The sequence below is a fragment of the Phaethon lepturus genome, unplaced genomic scaffold (assembly GCF_000687285.1).
Source record: "Phaethon lepturus isolate BGI_N335 unplaced genomic scaffold, ASM68728v1 scaffold1193, whole genome shotgun sequence".
Lineage (NCBI taxonomy): Eukaryota > Metazoa > Chordata > Aves > Phaethontiformes > Phaethontidae > Phaethon > Phaethon lepturus.
Genome location: NW_010528149.1, coordinates 39,911 through 57,089, shown reverse-complemented (window position 1 = coordinate 57,089; position 17,179 = coordinate 39,911). Strand labels below are relative to the sequence as shown.

At 38.5% G+C, this 17,179-nt stretch overlaps 1 protein-coding gene across 1 annotated transcript in view; it reads right to left on the bottom strand.

Annotated features, from left to right (window-relative positions):
* Positions 1 to 5,639: 5,639 nt before the first annotated feature.
* LOC104618063 (TBC domain-containing protein kinase-like protein) overlaps positions 5,640 to 17,179 on the bottom strand; it is a gene marked incomplete at its 5' end in the record, with an annotated part of 51,318 nt that continues 39,778 nt past the window's right edge. The window contains one exon of the mRNA XM_010283568.1: positions 5,640 to 5,750. Coding sequence (XP_010281870.1) covers positions 5,640 to 5,750 — 111 coding nt within the window. The remainder of the gene's footprint in view (positions 5,751 to 17,179) is intronic.

The window sequence follows — 17,179 nt, the reverse complement described above, 5'->3', positions numbered from 1 at the left end:
TAACACTGGTTTATTAAATGCTGATAAGACAGACACACTGCAATATTGAATTATGTTCAACCACATCCTTATGGTAGTACAAAACGAATTTGTCAACCCAAATGGATAGAACACAGACTCTGTTGTCACAGAACACAAACTGTTGTCCAACAGGTATTTTAGTATTACTATTTACAAGGCACTATCAAACCAGCAAACTTCAAGCCTCATGGTTACTTGAAAGGCAAATGAAACACTGTTCTGAAACAGAATGCAGTTTCTGGCATCAGCGCTCTACTGAGGCTGGAAATCTAAAAGAACGACAGCACTGGCATTATAGCTTGGGATTCAAACAAAAAGGAAAATCTGTAGTTTTGCTAGTCAAATATACAAAACTGCTGTTAGCTCGGTTAGCACACATCAAGTTTCACTACTTGCCCTGGAACGAAACAGTCTTTTGGGAGGAGTGATAATTCTTTCAAGCAATGTTCACTAGTTGGACCCCAGAGAAGGAATTAAAAATAGCAAGATAAGACTGATGACAGTAGTTAGGTTTCTAACATAACAGTGGGAGAGGCCAGTCTGACTCATCAACACAGAAAAGATAACTGGAAATGGGAGATTAAAAGGCCACACTCATTCCCACACAATTCCCAGACCTCCTAGTAACTCAATCTGAACACCATGAAAGCTAAGTAAGGACATAGCTAGTGCTCTCTTACCTGAAGCAGCTTAATCAGCTCCCCAAACTGAAAATGGAAATAAAAACTCTGCAAGAATATTCTGGACGACATTCACACCCTGCAAATAGGAACAGCAAGTATGTCTCAGGCCACAAAACTAAGAGGCCCTCACAGTACCCGTCTGAATAACAACATAGGTGATGCAGCTGCTGAAGAGCTCATGCGATACTGTTTTTTTGTTTTGTTTTGTTGAGTTGTGTGTGATGCAGCTCCAAAGTCCAGCTAAGAGATACTCCAAATAGTACCTTCCTTAGTTGGCTAGAATAGCAAGGAAAGTGTAGATACTGATATCCAGAGGTCACAGAAATAACATTGCACCACTGTATTGTATCTACGCAAATTATGTGTACACAAGACAGACAATATTTTAAGAGCAATTGTCTCATAGTCTCCAATGATCAACAGGTCTGGGACTGCCAAAAGAGGGCTTAACTCCTTTGCCTTGTTCTCCTTAGATGCCCACCCGGGTACCCTGCAGGGAAATCCGACTGTCCTGGCAGGAAGCTATAGGCACAGGTGGCTGGGGCAGATTTAGGATGTTTTTAAAATGGTAGGAAAAAAGAGTCTGGGAGAGGCTGCTGTTTCCAGCCCAACCTATGGGAAATACTTAGTTGGGACAGTTTTCTGATAGCATTGGAATACATCAGCTTGGAAGATTAATAACTTTTTTCTCTTACTAGATCTTTATGGTATCCAGTTGCAGTCTAAAACAGCGAATGGCCATGGTACAGCTGGACAAACCACGGTGCTAGAAAGGTACATGTTTGGAAAACCTGGCCTCCAGAAATCTTTCACGAGTTCTATGAAACCTGCCAACCGCTTGCTCCACCAGACCAGTGCCAAAATTGGTGGAGTAATAGAGCAAATACATTTTGATGCTCTTAAACTGGGTAAACACCACAAAGACTAGATAAAATTCTTTAACGAGAAATTACCATAAAATGCAAGACTTTTCCTTGTCTATGGAAAAGGAGATCAGAAGCTGATTCTGTGACCCAGTACTTGTCCTACGTAACTGCATTAAAATAAGTAGGCATAGTATGCACATTTATACGCAGTTTCAAAAATGCTGACTAAAGTAGTAAGTGCAGGTACATCAGCAACTAGCAGCCATAACCAGTTATTAGCCACAGAACTTTCCAGATAGTTCTATTTACATGGGAAAAACTGTTTAGCAGTTCTTGACATTTCCTGCTTTTACACACATCCTCTCTCATGACGTCTCCTGGAAAATACGTGTAAACATTACTTTATAATGTAAACTTTTACTTAACGACAGCTTTTGAGTTTTCTGTCAAAAACGTATCCATACACAAATAGAATACATAGGCTTTAGATCTCACTCAGCTGAACTGAAAGAGGATACTGAACCGCATTATAGCTGAAATCTATAGATATTCAACATTTAAATACTAAAAACAGTTGTATTTGTCAAAAAGGATTTGTTGAAGCCGTTAAGTATTAGGTATTTTTCACTCAAAAGATAACTTGGCTTCTCTAAGAATAAAAATATCTGCAGGAGATACAGAATGCTTCCTACCTTTCGTACCAAAGGAACAAGTAGCTGGGTACACATTAAATCCTATTTTCTCAAATGCATTCTATTCTTTGTGCTTACAGTCCTTTTCCGAGTACCTGTATAAAGGAGAAGGAAATATCAGGCTGGGACTGAATATATACTATCAACTGAACTGCTGTACTGGGTGTAGCCCAACATCCACTTACGAAAGGCAAATGCTTGAAAAAGGAGTGCAGGAAACAGGGTGAAGTCTTCCTCTGATGTAGTCTCCCAGCCTTGCTTAATCAACAGATCAGGAAAGCCCCGATTTGGATACCATTTCTCAACCATTGTGGTTAATAGTCAGTCAGAGATAGAGCTCTTCCACGCAGCTGTCTAATCCTTCTTTATGAGTATTTTTATAAACTGTTGGCCTCTTCTGGTGACAAATTCCACATTTTAAGGATGTACTTTTGGCAAAAGGTGGGACATTCTATTTTGGCTGTCTCTTTCTCCAAACTGAAGAGCTTGAGCCAACATAACTAACATCATCTTATTCTGACTCTGTTTTGTGTCCATTCTAATCCTGTGTACCTTTTTTTTTGTATTATAAAGCATCTGTGCTGTGTTCAAAATGTACCACATGAGTTAATTCCCTGACGGCATAGCTTGTTCTGTTCGTTTCCTTCCACAAGCACCAACATCCTGCGTAGCTTTCTGGCTAGTGTTAGGCATTTGCAATGATGTCTTATCCATCAACCGTAATGTCGAATATGGTTAAAACTGTTGGCCTCCAGGGCCCCATGGGTACCCTTTCATAGTGAATCTCTCTGACATTGAGTATCACAAGGTCTTCCTCATTCTCCATGCAGCCAGGCAAAACTTTGATCACAGGGGATGATTTTGTAGTATCAGGAAGCTTGTCATTAACCTCACTGCTCCTCTCTGTTTCCAGGTCCTTTTCAAGTCAGCTGAGCACCATGGGCCTCACCAGGCATTGTTGCAGAAACCCTCAGCTAACAGAGGAACCTGATGTTCTGTCCCTACATTTCACTTTTGATCCCTTACTCCGTCACTCTGCCAGGCATCTTGGATTTTTGAAGTCAAAAACTTCTTGAAAGCTTTAGTATATTATGCTGACCTTAGACCAAAGAAAGCCCATCTATCTATCTGTCTATCTATCTCAGCATGTTGTAATTCCACAGTTGTTTTTTTTAGACAAATCACAGCAGAAATAAATGGAGCCAAAAAGTGCCTTTCTTCCCCCATATTCTTTTCACTTGTTGTATGTTTCCAATAGGGTTTGTGAAAACCACAGCTGTGGCAAGACTAATCCTCCTTAGAGACAGCATATAGTGCTAGCAACTAGCTTCCGAAGATAAATTCCAGTCATCACACAGGCAAGAACAAAGACTTCCCCTTTCAGCACCTTCCACAAAGTCTCATATTCCATGGTTTCAGTTCAAAAAAAACTCTCCCAAAAACCAAAACCCACCACCAGCCCTAAAAAACCCCACAGAACAAGTGATTATTTTGCCTGTAATTTATAGAGACTGTTCACAGCCTTCTCACTGAGCCCCTCTCCTCACAACTGTCTCATTTTGGGAAATCTCTTGTGACAGAAGAAAAATGAAATAAAGTTAGCTGCTGCAATGTTCTGTTTGCCAAACTAAAAGCTATTAATGATACAGAAGCCTCAACTAAAGCATATGATAACCATATCTTCCAGAGCAAATTCTCATTACCCTAACAGCGAGCTTGTATCGTGTAAAATGCCGCGTTCCAGGCAATGCTCTAATAAAGAACATGGCGTCAAATTCACAATGAAAGCTAATATGCAACTGTAACCAGGTGAACAGATCTTTGGTGTCATTTTGTTAATTTTACAAAATACATTTTAATCCCCGCACATTAGCAATTATTAAGCCTCGTGTCACACCAGTGTTTTCTAAACTTTAAAAACGCCAAAAGAGAAATCTGAAAGTTTCTTGTCTTCTAAAATAAATTCTTCCGAATTCCAATTTAATTTCAGAGCCATACTGTCAGTCTTACATTATCACAACTGGTTTTCCTGGATTAAAAGTAGTATTTTCAAGTAGCATTCTTGAAGACAGATTTTTTTTTTCTTTTCCTAGCCTTTTTTCCCCCACATTAGAGTAATGGACCTCAGATGCTAGCAAAGCTAACCTGGGATTCTGAGGGGGAGAAATTAGGGTGAGTTTTTTCTTCACCTCTCCTGAAAGATGGTACTGTGCTGAATCGAATTTATTTTTAGCTTCTCAGCAACAGAGAGATGCCAATTGCTGTTTCTGTTGGTGCTTTCAATACTTTTGACTTCTTATTGCAAAGTAATTTCCACAGCTCTAGTGCACAGACACCTTATGCCCTTTGTGGAAGCCTGCTTTCACTCATCTACAGCACTTGCATCCAGCTTGGTTTAGAAACAGGTTTGCTGCCTTGATCTGTCAGTTTTAAAGTTCATTTTTAAGAAACAGGACTTAAAGGTTGACACACTAGCTGAAAGAGTAGAGAACCAAAGAGAACTTTGCACCTCCAATTCATACAAGAGTGGTTACTCTAGAATGTTTTCATAGGAACATTAAAATTGCGTTGTTTCTTTTTAAGGCATGAGCTTCTAAAATGGAAAAGCACTATTTGTGGAATAACTGATCTATAGTCGTAAGACACAGTATGGACAAAAGCCTATCCTTCTGGTAAATGTGATTGTTTCAGAAACTGTTGTGTTTGCTGTGTTTACAGAAATAGAATGTTAAATTCTCCACAGAGGAGTAGGCCTTCTCCACTTCTGCAGGATATTATACAGTTTGTATGGACTCAGCAGCAGCTCTTACAGTGACTTCCAGCCTGGGACACATCTTTATTTCCAATCCAGATGAAAAAATGCTTTCTCAGAAAGAAAGCAAGCAGGTCACAAGATACAGCAATTACTCTTTAAAATATTAGAGAACACACTTTCACAGGATACACACAGAGTAAGTTTCAGCTTGTTACTTTCAATATTCACAGTAAATAGATTATTTTTCAAAAGTATTTTAAGTGCAGCTTAGAGCCATCAAGTGCCAGTTTGTTTCGTTCTGCAGAAATATTTATAAGGTACCAAATTCCAGATGAGTTACTGTTTTTGTGTTCAGATTTGCTCAGACAGTTGTGCCCTACGTTAATGCTGAAAGAGGTTTCTTGGAAAGCTTGAAGCTTCACAGTTTTCATCTGTTACAAATGAAGCTCTATATCAAAGAATAAATGCAAAGCTCCCATGCTCTAGATCTGCAGGATAAAACACTGATCATCAGGATAGCTTGTATAGTGAAGACGCCATAATGCCCTTTGGGTTCAGGATATCCATGTAGTAAGGTAAGAATTCCCTGTCCATATAGATTGTCCTGAACGTTTACAGTCATTTATATTTGTGGAGATGGAACAGTGAGGAGACCAGTTGGCTTGATCTTGTTGATTCCTCCATCTAGGATGCAGACCCTTGGGTACTTGTTTTTCACTAGATGAGCTGCAAACTGAAACAGATAAATCATTAGCACACTGCATATTGTAGTCCTCAGATTGAAATAACTTTGTGTTAAGGCAAGTTAAACAAAAGAAAAAATTATCGGACCCTAGAAGTTCTTTCTTTGCACCAACTAGTCCAACACAGGAACCCAGGCCTGTCCATTGAAACAGCTGTGATGAATTTGGTGGTCAGGAAAGTGTCACACTGATAACTCTGAACTTTATTGCTGCTTAGGCAAGATTTTACCTCATTCGAACAGGATTATTTAATCTCAGAGTAATCACTGGAACCTCTCTCAAAGCATGAAATAACAGATATTTTTCTCTGCATTAATCTAACGCCCAGCTGTTTTCTGTAGGTTCCCAAGTGTACAAGCACGACAGTTTAATGGTATAGTCATTTGCTTACCTGTCAAACTTGTCCGACATGACTTGATTTCACAGATGTCATATGAATTTGAGGTCTAGCAGCTGTACTCTCCCTCACCCCGTCCCCCCCAGTCTGCCCATAGGCAGGTTATGTAGTGCAAGCACGCACACCCTTCCGTCCTTGAAAGCCTCTCTCCCCAGTTATTTCACTCCATAAACCAAACACAGGAGTTGTCAGTTTCCGTGTAGCAACTTCATGAAAAGTTGCTGCACTGATGAAGGAACAATATTTTCTGTGTCAAAATATTGATTATTAAAAAAATCAAAATAACAAAAATTATGTATCAAATTATCAAAATAAAAAAAAAACAAAGGAGCAGTATTTTGTGTCTCACATGTCAAACTTGCCTTTTAAATACTGATTGTCATACATTAAAAAGCAAGCCCCCAAAATGGATTAACCTGAGAGAAACTGCAATAGTTTTACCTTATTTCCAATAGCTGTGAGAAGGACTGCCCTACTATACCAATCTTCCAGATTGTTGGTTTATACATGATTAACAAATTAGTATCATTTGTAAAATCACCGAGTGCTTCCAAATGGGCTATGTGAAACATTTGTAATTACCTTTTTGACCCTTTAAAATGATCTGTGATACTATTCCAGAACACAGTGCAAGCATCATGTCCAAATAACTAACTTGGCACAACAACTACATTACCAACTCAAGAGCAGCAGTAAGCACCCCAAACTTAGTACACGGGTCCTGCTAGTTACCTCTGCTAGTATAACAGATACTAAGGCAGAACAAGATGTACTACATGATTACCTGATCAAGTACAAGTCCAGAAATAATCTCTTTAACAGGCAAGAGTTCATAGTAGCAAAGTTTTAAACTCTATCTGTAGCCAGAATTTTTTGCTTCACACTGAAGGTATTTTATATATACAAGGAATTAATTTTTGTCCACTTCTGTGCCAAAACACAGCTACTGCATTCCTTTCTCTGTTTCTCTGTGGATGGATTTAACCAGGGAGTGAGCAACCAGTACATTATCTGTAACCACTGAGGACTTGTTGAGGCAGAATAAGAGGTCACAGTGGATCAGTCAGGACATTTTGGCTGTCATGTTTGTTGCAGGTACTTGCTTAAGGAAGACCAAAAGTAAGTTAAATAATCTCTTCTCTTGTTAGTTTGGGTCAGTCAGTGCAGAATTCAAAGGATCAAATGAAAAAATCCCCACAATCAAACAATCAAAACAGCTAATAGTGAAGTTAAGCCATATGTGGACACCACTTTTCATGTGAAAAGTAAATGCCGTGCTTTCAGAGAGGCTCTCCCATGCAGAGGTGGTGTAATATGCACAAAGATAACACTAGGAAAGTCCAACTACCTCTCGCTATAATCACAGTCCATAAAGATGTGATGTATAGTAAAACAGAGACAAGGGTGTTTCTCTTTGTCAAAAATAGCGCTCAGCTGTGCATACCGTGAGCTACAAAAATAGTATATATTCCTAGTAAAATACTCCAACCAGATATCTCCACTTCATATGTACATATCTGTCACCTCACATGCTCTCCACCTGTGACTAATGGCTAGTGCTCTGTCTTGGACACCAATGCTGCTCACAGCTGGCAGAAATGAGAAACGGCAACAAGCGTTTAGACTGCCAGGAAACAGTATGTTATCTGCTGAGTACAATGTCCCATGTGTGAGCAGGGAGGTTCCACTCTCTGTCTACTGATAATTTTACCCTTCCGATAATAAACTGTAAACTCTGCTTCAAGTTTTTGGATGCTCTAGCCATAATACAACTACTATTCCATGTAATCTGAAAGGAAAACATGCAAACAACTGCTTTGGATTTAGGGTTTGAGCATCAAGGCCTATGTCCCACTGTATTTTAGAACTGCTTTAGTAACCAAGGTATGGCTGGAAATAAATTTTCTTCACTGCATATGACATGAGGTTCCTTTATAATCTTATAGTGAGGAATCTCTTGCTTCTTGCAGGGCCACTGTGAATCAAGCACTGCAGAATGTGTGGCTGTTAGCAAATGACAGGCAGAAAGCACAAGAGCACAAGATGATATACCACAAGATAAAAAAAAAAGACAGTTCAAGTTGTCACAGAACTGTCTGCAGTTGTCTACGTAGCTTTGGTGAGAAAGGCTGCAAATACAGCTCAAAATACTGCATCTGAACATCTAGCCAGGGAAAATCCAGCGAGCAGGGAATGTACTATTATTGGTACCTCACTACCACGGGAGTTAGCTGCAAGTCAGGGGCCCAAAGGCATATACATTGCCATAAACTGAGAGCTGCTATCAAACTCCAAATATCAGCCTCCAAGAGCTTTGCACATACGCCTGTGTCCACACTGCAAAGAAGAAAGTCAAGGTTCAACTCATAGGGTAATAGAATTTGATCCAATTAAAGACATTCTTAATTTTACCTTCTGCCTTCACACATTGTGTCACTTAAAGTAGAAACAGTAACTTTTGGTAAAGAGTAGATTTAGAAGTCGTCTCTTACTAGCATTGCAGTCTTCCTAATTAAAACTTTGACTTTTTACAGTTCTGTTCCTCAGTACATGTTTGTGCCTTCCTCTCCCAGACAGAGTCGTCCGTCATAGACAAGAACGGGAACTTATTCACCACGCTTCTGAAATGTTCCAACACCACCTGGTATCTTTCCCTGCCAAAATATACGGTATGAAGCTAGTATTTTCAAAACACATGAAAGTGTTATTTCTGGCATGTGCACTGGTGGAGGGGCATGACAGGAAGGACTATTTGAAATAGCTACATAGATTTTCTCCCCAGCATGACCTTCATTTATGTTCAAACATCAGTAACTTAAATCCAAGAAATTAAGATAAAAAAATAATCAGGGTTTCCTAAAAAGTTGGGGGGGGGGGAATCCGTCATCCAAAAAGAGCAAAATTTCATGCATCAAAAAAAGACCAAGCTGCTCTTCTGAATTAATGCCACAGACTTTTTACAGCAGAAACTGCCACCTTGCACTTCACACAGGGCTCCATTTCCTTTATAAATGCTATCATAAAGTGTCAACTAGAAGTTTAATAATGGGCACCTGAATACATAATTTGTAGTCCACCAAATAACCTAATCTACAGAGGTAAAGACAGGAGATAACATGGTGAGCAGATAAGCAAATGGCTTATATCATCCTTAGTAACCTGTAAACCACCTATATTTTACAGAGAGATTTACCAAAACATAAAAAAGTAGTGCACAATTAAATTTCCATTATACAGGTTGATTTTTAAACAGAAATGAATGCCTGTCATTTATAAAGTGATTATACTTTCTCAAATTTATCACATGCTTGTGTTGACATTACTTCTGAGATATATCTGTTTCCCCATTACCACCAACGGATCATAGTCCTCTGTAATGCTTCTGTTTTCATGTAGACAACAACATTACCTGGGGGAAACAGAGTTAACGCTTTTCTGAGGTAGAGGATTAAAGGGATGCTACAAGACTTTAAGCTTTTTCCTTTCTGCCTCAGGTGGCCTTTCCTCAAAATGTACTTTCCAAGAAAGTTCCATTACTGTGCTTTTACCAGCTGTATCTAGTGTTTAAATTGAACTTCTTGCTACTTTCACAACAAATACTATATTATATATATATAAAAAAAGGATGAATATATGAGCAACTTGTTTAATGACTACTATTTGATGGCTTTGGTAAAGGACTTTGGAAAAACTGTTCCTCTATTAAGTAATGCATCAATCAATTCCACATAAAACACCCTTCCTGGTGAGTAAAACTGAGGCAGAAAATTGTAATTTGCATTTGGAAGCAGTCAGCTTTTTCATGCAGCTACAAGTAGTAAGGCTTGAAAGACAGACAAGATCACAGCTAACTCGTATCAAAATTTGGGCAAATATTAAACATCTTACCCTGTACTGGTGTTGCTCTCAATACAAACAGCGTAACAGGACTGCTCCTTTAAGTACCATCAAGAACCTTCATAATCTGCACATTGGAGCATTTATCAAAATGTGTCTACTACCCAGTTCCAAGCAGTAAAATCACAGCTTTCAAATGTGCTGAATGTATTGCATGAGGCTCATCACATTTTTAGACTGTCTACAGCAAAGAATCTAATAACACAACAGCTTGGGCAGCATTGTTCCCAGCAGCCTTCGGGCTAGCCATCAGGGTTGCTATGTATACATTCACTTTCACAGACATTCTTGTGACAGGTTGTAATTAAAGTTGGGAGGGAAGGAGAAGTACCATACTGTACCAGAATATAAAAAAAGAGACTGCTGTGACAGATGTTACCGGGGTATAAATGTTAATATCATACTCTTTCAGAGTCAGAAGCAAAAGAGATACTTCAGAAGCTGGAGGAGAAATATCAATCAAATTTTGTAGGACTCCTCCATTGCCACAAGATTACTATTAGTTTTTCATTTGTAAACACATGCTACCCAAACCTCTCAGGGACTGCAGTCTCTTTTGCTGTATGATTTCAGTCAAGAGTTCACCACGCTGAAAGCACACCATGGTCAAGGTGATCAGTCTAGAGCCTTTTAAACAACACTTTCCATATACCACAAAGCAGACCCAGCACACAAGGTTATTTTTAGTCAGCTATTACTTACATTAAAGGGTTCCAGATAAGTGAAATGGCACTTTAACACCAAGGGAAAGATAAGCACCTAAAGCCTCCCATATGAACAAAACAGTGCCTAGTTAATGGCTACAGTATTAGCATAAACTGAATGGAAGTACAAAACACAAGAAAACACAACTTTGTGCAAACATATATTATGTAAAAAAACAAAAGGCAAAGAAGTGCAAGAAAGTGCAAAAAAATGCAAAACAAAAGGCAAAAAAAAGTGCAGAACTTACTGCTCTAACAAGATCACAGAAAAATTCTTTACATGCAGACCTGGCTAAAAAGGAGCACTTTCCATTCCATCAGTACAAAAATACAGCAGTAACTTAAAGGACTTACATGCAAAGATTTGAAAATAAGCCTACACAAACAGGCATTTAAGAGCTGGTTTCAGAATAAATTTTACTGAGAATGAAAGAGTAAACACTCAAATTTCTCCAAGTAATAAATTTCAAACACCTGCATTTTAAATTTTCCACATAGAAATTATATATAAAAAGAAAAAAACCAGCTGAGAGCAAGTACTTGAAAATGAAAACTCAATTGCAGAAATTTAGCTGTTGTAACACAGCTAATTTATACTGACCAAAATATTTTCAGTGCACCCAATGCAGTTGAATGGATTGCAAAACTAAAATGCAGAAAGCAAACATTCTATTTTTGATTCAACAGAAAATAAAAAACCTGCTAGTGAACAGAAATATGTATCTTTAAAAAGATGCATAAAAGTTGAATTGAATAAAAAAAAGCACGAGTCTTTCTAAAAAATTCTACCTCCCCTCCAAGTCTAAAGATTACCCTAGATGTTGAAAATTGTTCAAAGAAATACTTAGTAGCGAAAAACCTTTCTTTGTGATATGCAGTACTTTTTACTACCCACTGCCAGTTTTGTCCCATTTCTTCTTAAACTCCCGGACAAATGTCTTTGGACCTCCCACACAATGGATACATTCCCTGCTGAAGAAGTCAGTCAGTCAGTCAGTCCTCTTAAAATGTTGATTCAGATACAGTTTAGAGAAAAGCAAAACAACATTGCCCCAGACAAGCAGTATGGATACTGGAGCTGCCAAATTAACCAATACCATTCTAGCTGGCAATACCCTTATACAAGTCTCCTGGACCTATAACACATTTATTAGTTCATTACCGTCTCTATTTCAGTTATCACTATTTCAGATTCTCTGAACTGGAACACGAGGAAATATAAAACACTGTCTCAGAGCTGAAAACACAGCCCCAGAAAGTGATAATTCGATGTTATAATGCCGTAGCCCTGAGTGATATGGATACAACCTGATCCATGCAAGCTCATGCAAGGGCAAGGGTGCTCTTTCAGAGGTGCAGCCCACAAAGACAGTATAACCACAGCCAAGACTGACATGCCTGAAGGGAAACTCTGGAGCCGGACAGCACCACTCCAGGATTCAGGTTCACCATCTCCCATCTTTCCTGTCCTTACAGTTCTCCCAGATGATTGAGAAGAGCTGAGATCCTGCTTGCCAGCATCTCTCAGAAGTTGGACATATTTTGATAGGTAAAGCTGAGGACTCCACAATTCCTCATCTCAGAAACATCCAAACCTCTGCGTAGTAAGGACACAGATGGGCAAAACAATGTCTACATCAAACAACCAAACAGAATTACCAATAACTGTTAACCATCGGTCTCAGTAAAGATTAGAAAAGAGACCCTATTTAGAGTTTTAGAAAGAGCCTGCTTTCCTCAGCACCTACTTCAGAAGAGGAAAAGGAACACTCAAATTCTGCTCCTGAGCCTCCGTCTATCATTTTCCTCTCTTCCTTTGATACCTAGCTGAAAAAGGGGAACATTTAGGTCATCTCTGCTGAGGCATTCAGCACAAACTAACCAAAGCCACTGACGGGTAGAATTACAACAGCGTTAACACAACTCCTGGCTGGCAGCCCAAGTGCCTTTCTCAGGCCGTGTGAAGAGCAATGTACTGGCAGCAGCAGCTGGGCTACTTTCAGTCGATGAAGAAAAACACGCATACATGTTACAAGAATAAAAAGGACTAAATAAAATAATACAGACTCTACAGAATGAAATAATGAAGACTTAACCATGTCTTGGGTGGAGTTACAACCATCAGGATTCACTAAGCCTTTCAATCTCTTCAAAATACAAGCTTAATCTCTTCCTCTTTAAAGGCAACAGAGGTGCCTCATGATTCCAGTAGGCTCCAAGTCTGAATGCAGAAGGGAGGGTGATGCCTTAACAAAAGAACCATGAAAAAAAGCCATTCTGGGAATCATAAGGAGCCCTGCCACCACCTATCTTCAGTTTTCATTCCACTCATTTGGTCACTTTTCTGCAGAGAATATTTACAAGGAAATGTAGAATCTAAAAGATGTAGAACATCTCAAGAAGTTTATTGTCTGATTTCTATTTGTTTTCACTCCAGAAGTTTCATTCAGCCCTTCTAACTAAATGTATCTGTCTTTAGAAGCATGAATGCACCTGTACTTTAGTATTCTATGCAAGACTGGATCTTCAGATCACCCTATGAAGTTTCATGGGTATCCAGTTGTGTTTTTAAAGACACGTTTATAACAAGAAATCAGCTTCTGCATGCAGGGACTTGCTTCTCTGGCAAGGCCTTTTTAAAAGGCCTGAGGATGATTAACAACAAAATCACACAAATTCAGTGGTAATTGGGCACTTTACCCTATGTGTATCAGTCTTCACATAAGAAGAAATGCTGAGAGAGAGAAAATGTTACTTTCATACAGATTTTTTTCTTTTCCCCAGGCTAGGAATACGTTATGCAAAAAGAATCTTGAACTTGACCCTCTCCTTCTTGCCTTGAAAAAGGTCTGAAAGACCTCATGGAAAAATCAGGACCACTTGTCTCTGCTTTGGAGATAATTCATGTATTTTAGCTATTAGCTACTGTGATGCAATAAGAATGACTACTTTGCTTCAGTAACTTGTAGAAATTGTCTAGACAATGTATTTATAGCAGCATAACTTATGTAGACAAAAAATAATCAATGTAACAATCAGAAGTTACAATTTAGAATTTATTTCCCTGCTATAAAGACATGTATTTTAAGCTTTGACTTACCTGTCTTTTTCCAAGGCAAGAAATAAACGAGTTCCTATTAGACAGATTAAAGTGTCCTGTATACTTTATCCTGCTACAGCATTTAACTGACAATAAAACACATATATTAAACCACCAGGGAAACACATAGATATTTAACAACCACATCACACAAGTGACACAGAAGCGTGTCACTGTCAAAATTGAGTTGCTGGAGCATGATTTAATATCAGGTAAGGTATTCCTCGTGTTCTAATTTCAGTCCATATTGTGGTAATTCAGATAAAAAGTTGGAAATGGAAACAGATAATGGCTTAGAACCTCAAAGTTGATTGAAGGAGGAGAGATGAAGAATTCATGTCACCCTTCCAAAAAAAAAAAAAAGGCCCAAACCAATCCCCTTCCTGCATATGCATGACTATGATCTGCCTTTGCACTTGCTGTCTCTCAGACTCTCAGAAAGTGACAAAAATCAGGAGACAGGCTGTTTGCCATGCACCAAAAAACAGAAGCTACAGTTGAGCACTCATTGCCTATTTAACTGTTATACTCCCAACTGTAATGATCCCTTGCCCATACTGGAATTTACACGGTACTTATCTATCAGTGGATGTGGGAAAGGGGAATTTAATTCACTTAAGAGACACTGCCACTTAACATATCTACAAGTAAAAATAGAATTTGGTTGATTAACTCCAGAATAATGCCTTTCCTATAGATGTTTCCTGCTGTTTTCAGAGACAAACAAGTATCTGCTCTGTTAACAAGTGCCCAGAATCCCCTGGGAGAAGAAAGGGTGGCACAAAGTGAGAACCAGCCTAAAGGAAAGAATCTTCTGCAAAGAAGTGCGAGCCAAGCACCACCACATGATGCCCAGTGCAAGCTCCTCTTTATAAAATCTTTATGCTGCTAATGGCACATTCATTAAGGCTCTTGTACATCAGCCAACCTATTCATTTAACTTTTAGGGTGAGTAAATTAAATGGCTTAACAAGCAGGACTACCCTGTTTCAATTCTGTCCTAAGGAAGCGTTCAACTAGAGCCGGAGCTACACTGAAGTCTGCGGCACTGTTGGCTTCCCTTGCCTCCTGCTGGAACAGTGCTGCGGTGAAGTTTTCCCTCTTGCCTATCAAGTTCTAGACAGCATTTTCGTTCCAGTCTAAATGTTTTACCATCTGGCACCAAGTCAAATACAAAACATTGAAACAGAAAGGATGTGCAAAAAGGGGAAAAAGGCTTTTTCTACACATCTGTTTGGTATACTCAACTTTGTTTTTTTTTATTTGATTTAAATGATGCCAAGTAGGCTACTAATATGAAACGCAATTGAAAGATTCAACCTTCTAACTACAAATAGCCCCATAAATAATCTGTGTTATTTCACACTTACCCCCACCTCTCTCAGTCCTGCATAAAATTTAAACCAAACATTTAACAGTGCCAACCTCCATATTTTTAATGGAGTAAATATCAGTGGAAACTTCTGAAAAATTCTCCTTTATGGCGGAGGGTACAATTTGTGGCTCATTTCTTTTCAGCTGGAAACACGTAACTATGTTTAGAAAAAATGCATTTTAAGCTGAACGTTGTATAACATTTCTTTGGACAAAATAATTTTTGTTTCTACACATTCACTTTTGCAATTTTTTCGTATGATTGGATTACCTAGTAAAATTTAAAAAATAATAGGTATTGTTCTTCTCAAGCCTCAAGCAACATAGTTTTGGATTGGTTAAGTTCATGAATAGTGGCAGAGAGTTCTATGCTGCCATGCAGAGTAAAACTGAAATTGGCCTTAAAAAATAATCCACAAAAGAAAGGAATTCTAAGTTTTATCAACACAGTCAAATTGAGGCTGGTTTTATATGTACTCTAAGGGTGTGATAGAGGGGGTGAGTCCCTACCACTGTTTAGGCTCCAGTATTTAATTAATTTATGGTCAAACTGGTCAATCCAGTATTTAGCTGCTATTTAAAACTCTACACTCTTTAGTTAAGATTTTCAAGAACTCTAAAAGCAAATCAAGAGGCGAAGCAGCATTTCTCTTTTATGGAAAGCTATAATATTGACAATTCCAGGTAAACTGGGTAAACATTGTCTCAGCTGCAGAAAGTCTGGGTTTGAGGATAAGGCAGCACCCTCTCACATGACTGAAGTACTTGCACTTACTAAGCCCCCTGCAAGTTTTCTTAAGCTGCACGGCAAAGGAAACATTCAATTTTCATTTAACGAAACATTTAACAAATCTAATTTTGCATAAGAAGAGTCATTACATTACAGGAGAAAATTGTATCTTAGCTATGGTGTAACAACCCACACGGTAAAGCCTCTGTCCTTTCTTTCCTTCACACACTTGTTTCGGATTTTTTTTTGTTCTGTTTTAAGACAGAATATGCACAGTGTTCCTTTGTTTCAGATCAAACATATCTGACTGGTCCTGGAAAACAAGTCCCAGAAAGTAACTTGCTAGTATGTGGGAAATCTCCCATACGGACATTCATTAGCGAATACCAAAGCACTTTCTTTTTCCTGTTGCTATTCCTCAGGAGGTTAGTGAATGGTTAGGCTTTTACTGAGATAAATTAGGATGTTCAGTGATATAAAATGTAATTGTTGAATGAAGCTGCATAACCCACCATCAAACATGTAAAGCATCATTTAAATCACCTCCATTTGGCTCGTAGCATTTTATGCATTTTGCATTTGTTCCTTTGAGGGAGGGAGTTATGCATTCAGTATTTAGTGAGCTGTTGTGATTATTCAAGTTGATTGATTTCATGTTAAAATATTTATCATGAACTTACCCAGATCTCATGCACAAACGTAGATACTCACTGACTGAAACTATTTGAGATATGCTGTACAGTCTTTTTTATGCCATCTCTGTTACTAAGAGACATGATATATATCACAAGTTAATTCTCCAAATGATGAAACACAGGTTAACGAAAGGGATTTCTCACGCTACTTACAACTCCCTATATGTGTAAAGAACTCCAACGTGTCGTGCCGATGCTTCTGCTGTCCATCAGAAGACCTTTTAACTGTCCATAGCCCTCCTTGCCATATCAGGGTTACAGTTCATGCCCTTTGAGTAAATAAGCTCAATAAACTGTGGTGAACTAAAGGTATAGCATAGCTAACAGCATGTCTTCTTAAAAAAAAAAAAAAAGGTAACTTTCCTTCACCTGAGAGGAAGAATGGCAAACGACATCTTTCTAATTGTTATTCTGCTGGTTCACAGCACCACCAAATACTTAGTTATAAAAAGGAACAGGCAAGTCTGAATATTCTCTCTATCTGAAGGCACCAACAATGAAAGTATCATACAGAAGTTATCA